The sequence below is a fragment of the Lissotriton helveticus genome, chromosome 1_1 (genome assembly GCF_964261635.1).
Source record: "Lissotriton helveticus chromosome 1_1, aLisHel1.1, whole genome shotgun sequence".
Lineage (NCBI taxonomy): Eukaryota > Metazoa > Chordata > Amphibia > Caudata > Salamandridae > Lissotriton > Lissotriton helveticus.
Window position 1 is genome coordinate 126,864,853 of NC_136057.1, and position 12,153 is coordinate 126,877,005.

General features: G+C 44.4%; 1 protein-coding gene across 2 annotated transcripts in view; it reads right to left on the reverse strand.

Annotated features, from left to right (window-relative positions):
* Positions 1 to 4,972: 4,972 nt before the first annotated feature.
* Positions 4,973 to 12,153, reverse strand: part of LOC144767025 (uncharacterized) — a 70,590-nt gene continuing 63,409 nt past the window's right edge. Inside the window, exon 2 of one of the 2 annotated variants that reach the window (XM_078650691.1) lies at positions 4,973 to 9,372. In XM_078650691.1, the coding sequence (XP_078506817.1) occupies positions 8,351 to 9,372 (1,022 nt within the window). In that variant the 3' untranslated portion in view covers positions 4,973 to 8,350. The remainder of the gene's footprint in view (positions 9,373 to 12,153) is intronic. The other variant, XM_078650731.1, reaches the window with a different exon arrangement.

The window sequence follows — 12,153 nt, forward strand, 5'->3', positions numbered from 1 at the left end:
GGTGTGTTCACCTTCAGGATAGTTCCGTCCATAAGATGGGCTACCTGAGTGAAATTGAAATCTCAGAGTCATCTTTGTGATGGCAGAATTCGGAACTCTGGTACAGAGTAATGCCCACTTCCCTCTGGACTCTTTGGCTACTACCCTTCACTCCCCTAAATATAGTATTTAGGGGAGCTCCTGGCACCATGAAATGAGATCCTGATGACCTGAAACAAGAAGACGCTTGTGAAGATTCGCGAGAAGGAACAGAAGACACTAACTGACTTGGTGCCAACCGGATTGCTGTCCTTGACAACTGCGACAAAGACCACTTTTCCTGCAGCTGCCGTGTCTCCAGAAGCCTGAAAGAAGTGCCAGCACTTCACCCACCAACCAGGATCGGCCATGGAGCAGCAGAGCTGCTTCCTTGCATGCTGCAGGCACCCAAACAGGACTGAGAGGACTCCGGACACCAAAAACCCAATACTGTATTGTACAATTGGCGAAGAGGACCAAAGGTGTCCCTGAGCATCATAAGAGCCGAGTCCACCTGCTGATTCATCCTGACTGGCCTCCCAGTCCAAACCCGCAGCCTTTGTTCAACCAGACCGATCCCCAAAGATTAACATTGGGCACCAGATGCTGTATTGCACCACTGCACCCGGCCGCCCTAGTGCCCCTGGGGGTGACCTGTTGATGCTGCCTTGCACCTTGCCCCATACTCACCTAAAGACCAAGAGAGTGATCAGGTGAGTCGCTGTAAAGAACTTGTATGCAGCATTTGTTTTTCCTCCATAGGATAGCATTGACGCTTATGAAAATTGCACTGTTACTTGATCGTATTGATTCTGGTGCCTAAATATGTATCAGGATATGTGTTATTTTTATAAATTGGTGTGACTCTCCTTATTGAGTCGTGTGTACCATTTATTGACTCTGTAAGTGTATCGCAGATGTCCGACACTCCTCTCTGATAAGCCTAAGGCTGCTCGACCTCACTACTCCCTAGAAGAGCACCTTGAAGATTGCTAAAGCAAACCCCGTCCACTCATAAGGGAACCCCTGGGGTCTGTGCACAGTATACCTCTTTTTGGTATACTTTATAAAGAGCCAGTTTCCAACAGTTATCATTCATATATCTGGTTGTGGTCAGATCTTCTTATATACGCTTATGTACGGTGTATTTGCTTCTTGATTGATTCTTTTATTTGATTGTTAATGTAATTGAAAGAGAAGCTGCTACACTTGTCTGCCGAGTGATGCAATCAGTGGGTAATTGCCACAGCGTTTCCATATGTGGAGCCGTAGATTTGGGTCAGACTGCACCCTCTCTGATCAGAGGAGCGCAGTCTTCTACTGCCTGCTTTGATGCACGCGCCCTAGTGTGCCCACTCCGCTTTGTACGAGCGATAAGCCCATGGCCGAGCTGTGATAATTAGACTAACAAGACACGTTCAATACCACCTCATACACTGATCGGGGAACACTGGGGGCCTCATTTACCAAGAATTGGCATACAGCAGCATTGCAAGTCTTTTTTGGTGCTCTGCTCTGCGCCAAACGAAAGAGCAGGAATGCACCGTCCAGGACACAGTGCATTACAGGCCTTTGAGGTGCACATTTTGCAGCCGAGCTCCAACACAGACACCCTTGCACCATGGTGCACTGGGGTCTACGTCTGCTGAAGAACGTGGCACACATGGAAAGAGGAATAAAAGAAGAGAAATGAAAACATTTCTCCTCATTATGCCGCTTTGGGGAGGTGTAAGATTTTGGCATTGCCCCAGGTTTACGTGAGTGTCTAAATCTTGGGCAATGTCACAATAAATGCGTGTTTCGTGGGAAAACCCACAGCAACACCCATGGAATGCCTCCTTGATGCAGAGTAAGCCAACGCAGTGCTTTGCGCTACCTAGCTTTACTCCATATCTATGAAGCCTTTTGCGTCGCCTTGTAGATATGATTCAGAGGCTTGCACCACACGAGCTTTAAAAAAAAGTGACGCTCCAGCTGGGCAGGCCTCTTGTAAATGAGGCCAGAGTTTGCACCAGCAAGATCAAAACTATTTCTCTACAGAGAGTAGCTGTCATGTACTAGGGTACTCAGCCCCTGATGCCCTTACCACTGAGAAGGACTACAATAATTCAATTAAGGGGGGACCGCCCAGAGCGAGACCTCCCTCCAAGCGTATTTTTCAGGGTATAGATCATTCCATGTCAAATAACATTTGGGTGGGGGGAAAAGTGAGATTTTTCTTTAACAACTGGGACATGTTGTCTCAAGACACCTGGATACTAGACAAGGTAACAGGCTTCAAATTGGAGCTTTACAGCTCTTCAGCTGAGTGACGTTTATACAACTATTGCAGTGTTCCAGGTTAGACAAAGAAGGTAATCCCTTCTAGGACCGGGATATTGTGGTTGAACTGTTTGAAACTGTGCATACTCAAATACGAGGCAGTAAGATGGTGCTGGCCATACCTGAGCATAATGGGCAGTGATTTGTGGACTGTGGTTACTGACATCATGGTAAATGTCGTTTTTAAGTGTACTGTTGATTGGTTGCTGTGCAAATTCAGTAATAGAAAAAGAAGCATTATTCTCACCAATATGTGCTTAATACAATTTTTAATTCTTGACGTGATAGCTCAAATAAAATTTCTCTCAACACGTACATAGAGATACATAAACATTAGGTCTGGGCGGTGAACTCCGCTCCTTTCGTAGACTTTGTGGAGTTTTTCGCACTCCGCAGAGCACTCGGAGTTCAGAAAAAAATGTCCTTGCTTGTGCTCACCAACTTTAAATTGAAGAGCGTGAGCAAGGAAAATCCAGCGCTAGACCATCTCCCAGCCAACGTGGCTGCCCGGGGATGGGCACTCGCACTCATGTCGAGAAACCTTCCATTCACGTTGAGGAAGCTGCCGCTCTAGTAGAACTTCTACTCAAGCGGCGGAAAGATGCAGCGCCCTCTTGCACTGTACGTGGTGCTGTTCGCACTGATTTTACTGCGCGGGACAAACATCTGGCGCCAAAAAATCACTGTGTTTTAGTAAATGAATTTTGAGTCTAATATGCTAGTAACTTGTACTTTCAGAGCCTATGTAAGCCAAATAAAGTTTTATGTCTGGCTGATATGCAGTAAATGTGCCGATGCAGCTGTAACAATCTTGTGACCCGCTGCCTTGCTCGTGACAATCATCCAGTAGCACAGCTTCAGGTGAGGCCCCCAATTCCTAGTCTCATCATTCACTTAGCACCCAGGGCGTCTCTTCATTGCACACACATACATGCCACCATTGCTACTTAGTTCATTCCTAGCTATCCACACGTCACTGCAGATCCAGGGCTTGCTACCAGCCACAGCAAGCTCCAGCACTTGCCCAAATAGGATAGGATAGGATATATGTTTATAGAGCGCTCGATTGCCGTGGCGTCTTGGCGCTAGTGTATGTAGAATGGAAGTATGGCCTGTGTTACTGGGGGACTATGTGGACGTGAACAGCCATGTTTTCAAGTCCTTCCTAAAGACCTGCTGATTAGATTGAAATGTTATGGCCATAGGCATTTTGATCCATAACTTTGATGCACAACTAGATACAGTCCTGCCATCCCATCTTGCCCGTCTAATTTTAGCAATCTGGATAAGGCCCAAATTAGCAGATCTAAGGGCACTTGGGGGGTATAAGGTAGGAACATTTTTTGGAGATCCTCAGCCCCTCCACCATAAAGTGCTTTGTGCACCAGGCATAAGGCCTTAAATTCCACTCGCTGTTGGATGGGAAGCAAGTGCAGTGACTTAATTCCTGCCGAGGTTGATTGTCCTTTAGGAATGTTTAGAAGTAATCTTGCTGCAGTGTTCTGTAGAGACTGCAGTTTTCTCAGCTGGGTGTTATCAATGCCCAAAATAGGGCATTGCAATAGTCCAGTTTAGACAGGAAGAGCGCCACCGTCTTTTGCAATTCTTGTGAGAGAAAAGGGAAGATTTTTCTCAAGGTTTTTAGTAAAAAGAAGCAGGAGGAAGTGAGACTGTTTACCTGGGCAGAAAAATTAAACTGGTCATCAAAGATGGCTCCGAGGTTCCTGATCTTGGGGACAGGACATGGGCATTACCCGGCCTCAACCGGCCACTAGGAGTCATTCCACAGGCACCAGCCAGGGCCAAACTCTATCACCTCTGTTTTGTCAGTGTTCATTTTGAGGAAGCTATGGTTCATCCAGGTCATGATCTCAGTGAGTCAAGCATGGCGGCTGTGGCCTCAGGCTGATTGGAGATAGAGATAACAAGCTGAGAATCATCAGCATATGAGACCAGGGCAAATCCATGCCTCCTGATAAGTCTGGCCCAAGGAGAGACGTAGATGTTAAACACTGTCGGGGATAGGGGTGGCAACATGGGCACTGGTGTCTGAGTGACCCCAGAGCAGCCTCGCACCAGGCATCTGTCTGTCCCTTGCTTCATGGTCACTGACGACTACGGGTAGATCTTGTGGGGGACACACAACATTCACCAGGATGATTCAAGACTTCATACACTCGTGCTGTTGCTTCGATATAATGGTTTGGAGGCACGCCTTGTGTGCTCACAGATGGCACAGTGTCCTGAGTAATCGGACTATTTTAAGCCAACCAATACGCTCAGTGAAGGAAAAGGTCCAAGGGACAAAGGTGTTCCCAAAGCAATTACACTATTAAACTTCAAAGGTTGTCTTCTGAAACATCAACAGTGCAAACTGTACTTGTAACGCTTGCACTACTCTAATGAACACAGTGATGGAGCGAACTACACCCTGGAATGCCTCAGATCAGAGGGGCTGGTGGTTGGAGGGCTGCAGGGGGCGTAAGTTCCTCCCCACCCTCTTCGTGACAGACTAATCACCAAGATAGAACACAGACAGTCTGAACGTACTGATGAGTTTGAAGTATCTCCCGTCTCACCACCACATGAAACAGGCAGGCAGATTGGTTTATTAGCAAAGTTTTATTGCGTAAAATAAGACATTCTTGGCAAACAGCTCACTGCGGCAGTGTCCTTTGTCTAGTTGTTAATCTCCCCCTCACACTAGAACAGGACACAACTGAACTCACAAAAAACTTCACAGCATGCAATGAAATACTCCTTACAGTGTCTTTATCTGACCATTTCTTTTGTTTTGTATTGTATGTGAACATTAGTTTTTGGGTATTTAATTCTCACCAAAATAGCAACCAAACTCCGGCCGACTTCTACCATATGGTCTGGCTTTGCCCAGGCCTTTACCCCTTTTGGTCCGAGGTGGAATCTGAGCTCACACAGACCTTGGGTCGCCAGGTTCCACACGATCCCTTACGTCTTCTCCTGGGTGTATTTGAAGGTTTGGACGGCTCTAGAGCGGACAAACATTTTCTGGGAACAGCGGTCGCTGTGGCTAAATGAGATATTGCAGTGGCCTGGCCCCAGCCCAACCCCCCTACCCTGCGAAAGTGGCACCAGGGAGTGGATTGGTGCGTGGCCCAGGAGGAACATGGTTGTCCCACGAGGTGCCAAATGGCTAAACCTACTGTTTTAAATTGCCAGCTTTGTCTTTCCCTTCTAACGGGGTGCTGCTTTCCAGCTTGAGTGGCTTGCATAAATACTCCTACCCACACAGTGGGGTTTTTTACTGTCTGTTGGAGATGGAATTGGCTTTACTGTGTAAGATGTATGCGGTTTTTTTTGTGTCTCAAAATGATAATAAAAAAAAGAAAATTCACACCAGAATAAACCATCTCAAAACATTGTGAATTGTGTTACGGTTTTGGCAGTTGAAACTGCAGAATGATATGGTTGGTGCCTCCTTTTCAAGTTGTTAGAATCTGGACAGCCATGAATCCTCTTTTGATCTCTCAGCATGGATGGGTTGTACAGAATATTTACACAGCCGGTCTGAAGATACCTATAGGGAGTAGATGTTACTGCTTTAGTGATGAAAGGAGTTTATATTTTTTATTCTCAAGTGGTTATTGATTCCTATTTCTTCTCCTAGTTTCTTTTTCCCAAGTGCTCAGGGCTTTCAATAATTTTTTGTTGAATCGTAGCAGTTATATCTATCAGGATACGTCCAGGCCAAGGCAGGCAAACTCTATGCGGCATTTGTCGACTTGAGTGCCGCATTCGACTGCGTGAAGCATGATCGACTGTGGAAGGTGTTGGAGGACCTTAAAGTAGAAGAGGCCATTATTTCTTTTTTAAGACAACTTTATGCTGGGGCAAGGGCAAGGGTGAGATATGGAACCATTGGAGAATGCACCAAGCCGTTTCATGTAAAGCGCGGAGTAAGACAAGGGTGCGTACTTGCGCCCCTCCTTTTTAATTTATATACAAATGATTTAGAGGATGTTCTGGTGTCCAAAGTTATTGATTCGCCTAGAATTAATTCCAAGCAAGTGGTGTCATTATTATATGCTGACGACGCCGTCATTATGGCGAGGACAGAGAGAGGTCTGCAGATAGCCCTGGACGCTTATATGACCTTTATGGATTCCAGGGGATTGTCATTAAATGTGAAAAAAACCTTTGCAATGACGTGCGCCAGGGGCAAGTTCAAAACCTGCAAACTGTTTGCACGTAAGGAAAGAGTGCAGACTACTAAATCTTTCTCTTGTCTAGGAGTAGTCCTTGAGGGTGGGGGACTCTGGGGCTCAGCCATAAGGAGTAGGACCCTGTCGTTCAAAAAAGCAACCGCAGCACTCATGGTCTTTTCACGAAAAATGGGTAAAAGACCCCCTGAAATTTTACTCAAAATTTACAAGGCCAAATGTGTTAGTACAGCCACTTATGGGGCTGGCGTTTGGGGCATCCAAGATACTAGGGAATTACAAGTTGTAGAAAATGCTTTTTTAAGGTATATTTTAGCCGTCTCACCCAGTTTATCTGTGTTTAATTGTGATGCTGAGCTGGGGGTTAGATACATCAGTGACCTGATTGCGATGCAACCTTTGTTACTTTGGCACAGGGTTTGGACTGGAGCAGACTTGGAACTGAATAGAGAGATTCTTCGTGATGTCATGGCTCTTGATAAATCCAATAACATAGTGTGGCTGTCATACATTCAAAAGTTTTGCCGGGACCTGGGGAAGACTGAGTTTTATACTTCACCGGAGGAGCTATCCAGGATCTCGAGGAGAGATCTAAAGAATAGTTGTTGGCTTCATTTAGAATCCTTGCACCTAGGTTCTGAGCTGAATAAGGAAACTGTAGCGCGGCACCAATTGTTGCTCACCTCGGCTAACATGGAACCCTATCTGAACTGGTGCACCAAGGGTTTTGACAGATTTTTACTCACAAGGCACAGATTTAACATCTTTCTTCGCCTAGTGTCATTCCCACAAACTAACGATTGGTCTAAAATGCTCACCAAATGTCCATGTGATGGGAGGGCAGAACAATCAACCCTCCATGTGATTTTCTTTTGTAAATTCTATCATAATGAGAGAGTTCGATGGATCAAACCACTCTTGAAAAGCCATGGAACTTGGTACCAGTGCCGACCAGCCTTATTGTATCTCCAATTACTTAATGATGAACTGTGTGTGGCCACTGTGGTTGGCTTTTTAAAAAGCGTTTTTAGAAAAAGGAAAAGTTTAATATGTTTATAATATTTTTATCTTTATTTTCGTAGCCTGTTCTAAATGCAACGTTATTTCTTTATACATTATGTATCGACTTTTCTTCTGATGTAGCTTTTATGATTTTTTAATTTACAAAAATCGAATAAAGCTTTTCTGCTACTAGTGATGAAAGGAGTTTATATTTTTTGTTCTCAAGTGGTTATTGATTCCTATTTCTTCTCCTAGTTTCTTTTTCCCAAGTGCTCAGGGCTTTCAATAATTTTTTGTTGAATCCTAGAAGTTATGTCTATCAGGATAGTTTATGATCCACACTTGGTAACATGTCCTCAACACTGCACACATTTCATGAGAGTCTGACAGGTTTAATTCGCAGTGAAGCAGCCTTGGTGAAGTTCGTTGCATGGTGAAGTGACGTTAGTGACGTTGAAGAAGCTACATTCTGTTTGGAGACGCTGCGAACGTTACAGTTTGTCCTTTAACTCAAAGCTCTTCAGACGTTCAGAGGAAAGGAAGGATCTCAGCCCGGAAGGATCGTTAGATGTCATGGGAGGTCTAACTTCAGCTGTAGATTCTTAGATGATGTAAAAGATCAGATTTCTTTTTTTAAATGAAGGTTTTTGTGCAGTGCTTTGAGAAGGCTTCCATCTTGTATGTGTTATTTGAGGCTGCTGAGCACCACCTTTTGTTTACAGCAGTTTCCATATCCTGTACGGCGTCATGGCCGTCGCCTGTGTGTTCTTTGATGGCGTACAAGGCTTGCCTTAAGATCAAATCTCTTGCTACACAGTGCAGTGATAAAGCCTCTGGCCTGTGTGTACGCTTTGATGCCGTACAAGGGTCCCCTTCCGAGAAAACCTCTTCTCACACACAGTGCAGTGATAAGGCCGCTCTCCTGTGTGAGTTCTTTGATGCAGCACAAGGTTTGTCTGATGAGCAAACCTCTTGGAACACACAGTGCAGTGATAAGGCCTCTCTCCTGTGTGTATGCTTTGATGCCGTACAAGGGTCGCCTTCTGAGAAAACCTCTTCTCACACACAGTGCAGTTATAAGGCCTCTCTCCTGTGTGTATGCTTTGATGGCGTACAAGGTCTGCCTTAAGAGTAAAGCCCTTGTAACACACAGTGCAGTGATACGGTCTCTCTCCTGTGTGTACGCTTTGATGCTGTACAAGGGTCGCCTTCCTAGAAAACCTCTTGGAACACATAGTGCAGTGAAAAGGCCTCTCTCTGGTGTGTGTTCTTTGATGCAGTACAAGGCTTGCCTTCTGAGAAAAGTGTTTGGAACACTCAATGCAGTGATAAGGCTGCTCTTCGGTGTGTGTTCTTTGATGCCGTACAAGGTTTGCCTTCTGAGAAAAGGGTTTGGCACACACAGTGCAGTGATAAGGCTTCTCTCCTGTGTGTACGCTTTGATGTTGTAGAAGATTTCCCTTCTGAGTAAAACTTTTCTCACAGACATTGCAGTGAAAGGGCCGCTCTCCTTTGTGAGTTTTTTCATGTGTTGCCTTATCAGCAAACCTCATTTCATGCTCAGTGTAGGGATACCGATCTTTGTGTGTTTGTTTGTGCAGTAAAAGATGCGTCTTTCCAGTAAATGTCTTCTTACACTCAGCACAGGCATAAGCTCTTAGGCCGGTGCGTATTCTTTTCTGCCTTGCAAGTATTGTTTTATTGTTAAAATTCTCCCTCCTCGGTATTCCTTGGTGTTTTCTTTCATTCATTTTGTAAGCCAAATTCTTCCTTCCTCCAGAAGCTTTATGTTTCTCTTTCCCATTCATACTTTCTGTCTGCGACTGATGTACTGCAGAATGAAATCAACACTGAAAATTATACATGGGAAATATTTCTTAAAAGAAATGCACGGTTATAATATGAGAAAGGTGGACAGTAATATCTAGGAAGGAAGGAAAATGTTACTACCTGTAAACAATAAGTTGCTGCTTGTAGTTCTAGCGTTCACATGTGGTGATCTCTCATGGGTTGGGTTCTGACTACTAATAATAATTAATTTAAGATTGAGTTTTGATCTGAGAACGACTCGTAATCCCATACCAGAAAGGCATAATGCATCAGCGTGCAGACTCCAATTAAAATCATTGTGTTGTTTTCTCCATCGGAGTACGACTGCTTATATGTGTAAAATAAAAAAAAATAAACTGCTTAATCTGAGCAACCTATATACTTTCCAACCATACAGGAAGTGGGTGATGCATGTGAGCCTGCAACATGACAAACTGATAGTATTTGCAAGTGAGTAAAATTTTCCATTTACAGCAAGCTGTGGCACATCACAGGTTGTGCCATAACTTAAAAGAATCGGTAAGGTCCAGAACGCCGCAGCCAGGCTCATGCTAGGGACACCTCACCACGAACATATGACCCAAAACCTACGAAGCCTCCACTGGCTCACCGTCGAGAAGAGGATCACCTTCATACTCCTCACCCATGCCTACAAATCCCTCAACAACATCGGACCCACATACCTCAACGACCGAGTATGTCTCCACGTACCCAAGAGGAACCTCTGCTCCACTAACCTCGCCCTGGCAGAGGTCCCCCATATCCGAAGAAACAGAAACGAGCTCTCGTCAACATCAGACGCTCCCCAAGCCTCCACATGTTCAGAAAGGACCTCAAGACCTGGCTTTTCGACTGACCCGGAGCTGCTACCTCCCCCCCAGCCCCCCAGCGCCTTGAGACCCTCGCGGGTGAGTAGCGCGCTCTATAAACCGCTGATTGATTGATTGATTGAAAGGAAAGAATTGCTAATTGAGTTACTAATATGCTTAGAACAATTATACACTTCTGGGTATCTTCCTTGCATTGATGTCACCAGAGAAATACTTTATGAAAGGATGCACAGAACCACATGTTTCTGCTTTACAATTATCTACTAGAGGTATGTTGGGTAGAAAGCCATGGGTGCATCTTTATCACACGTGGATTCAGCCTGTAGTATTTCTATGTGGTGTCTCCGCTAGGCCCGGGCAGTAAATTCAGTTCCACTAGCGGCATTTGTGGAATTTGGGTAATTTCGCATTCCTCTGAGAAAGTGGAATTGCCAAAACGTCCGAGATCCGCGGCTTCCAGAATTTTTTGCTTGTTCACGCTTTCAAAATGTGTGTTCGCGAGATATTTCCCCCGAGCACGCAAACAGCATTCGCGAACGGGAAAAAAGCATTGTGAACGGGCGGAAGAAGCAATTCAGCGTGTTCGCAGAATTCTGTGTACTCACGGACATTTTTTTCGCTGAGCTTTGTGTAACACGACTACGCAAATTCCGCCCACCCCTAGTCTCCGCACGAGTAGAAAACCATATGCCAAATTGTACCGATGCAAAAAACGGTCTTATTTTTCATACATTTTCAATTCTGATAATGTAGAGCATGAGTGCATGTTTAACACTGGATGCATATTTAACTTTGCCTTTGTAAACTTGCAGGAACTGTTCATCTACTGATGGGGCGTGTCGTTTGCTAACTGTTTGAGGAAGTGACTGCTACTAGGTAGACAACTATCTACATTAAGGCTTGCAGTGATGTAGTGGCTTAAAAGGTGGACTTGCTACCCTTGATAAGACAACATTAAAATCTTAACTGGATGCCAGGGGTGCTCTGGTGGGATAACCATTCTCAACTCTCCCATGAACATTTTCACAAGAGTTTTCTCAAAAGTATTCAAACGTTAGTGTAGGCTAGGCCAGCTTCTTTATGTATGTATCTATATGTTATTTCTATACTGCAAACCTAGCCTGAAGCGAGAGCCAAAGATGAGCATAAATTATTTTCAAAGAGGGGAGTCCTCAACTCTTTCCTAAACGGGAGCAATGTCGGGCGGTCCTGATGGATACAGGGATGTTGTTCCAGATCATGAGTTCACAGATGGAAAAGGCCTGCTAACTTGTTTTTTTTGTTACAGTTCTAAGTCTGCAGTCCGATGGAGTTCTCCAACCTCACCTTTCTTGCACTTGAAACTAAGAGCTGAACAACGAGAATGTTGAACAAGTGATAAGAAAGAGGTAAAATGTACAAAAGAGGAAATTTTAAAGGGAAAAGCAAGACTACTGTACTGGAAGAGTCTTAACCTTTGTAAGATGATACGACTAAGTAAGGAGAGCAGTCAAAATTCCATTGACACAAAGAGGACATGAACTTCTGACAGAGGAATCAAGCTCAGAAGGTGACTCAGATGACTCTGCTAGCAACTACCTAGAAAAAAAACTACTTGCCACTTTTTTCGCTGAGTACAAGTTACTGAGAGAAGGACGGACAGTAGAATATTATAAAAAAGGAAAAACAAAAGCAAGAGGCACAAACAGAGGAAGAGAAAGGCAGGAAAGAGCAAATGGAAGACAAAAAGATAACTCACTGCATAGGAAGAGAAAGGTGATAGAGCAAGGCGAGATATGATTATTAACTCATCACAACATTAACTGACAATAGATGAACTAAATATTCAGAACCTGGGCTTATATTTCTGCCCCAGGACGGACTTAGATTACAGTTCATGTAGAATTGACATATTTACGTTTCTAAGATATCAACATAAAGTCAGACCCAAGCCAATGAACATGAGAATAGGG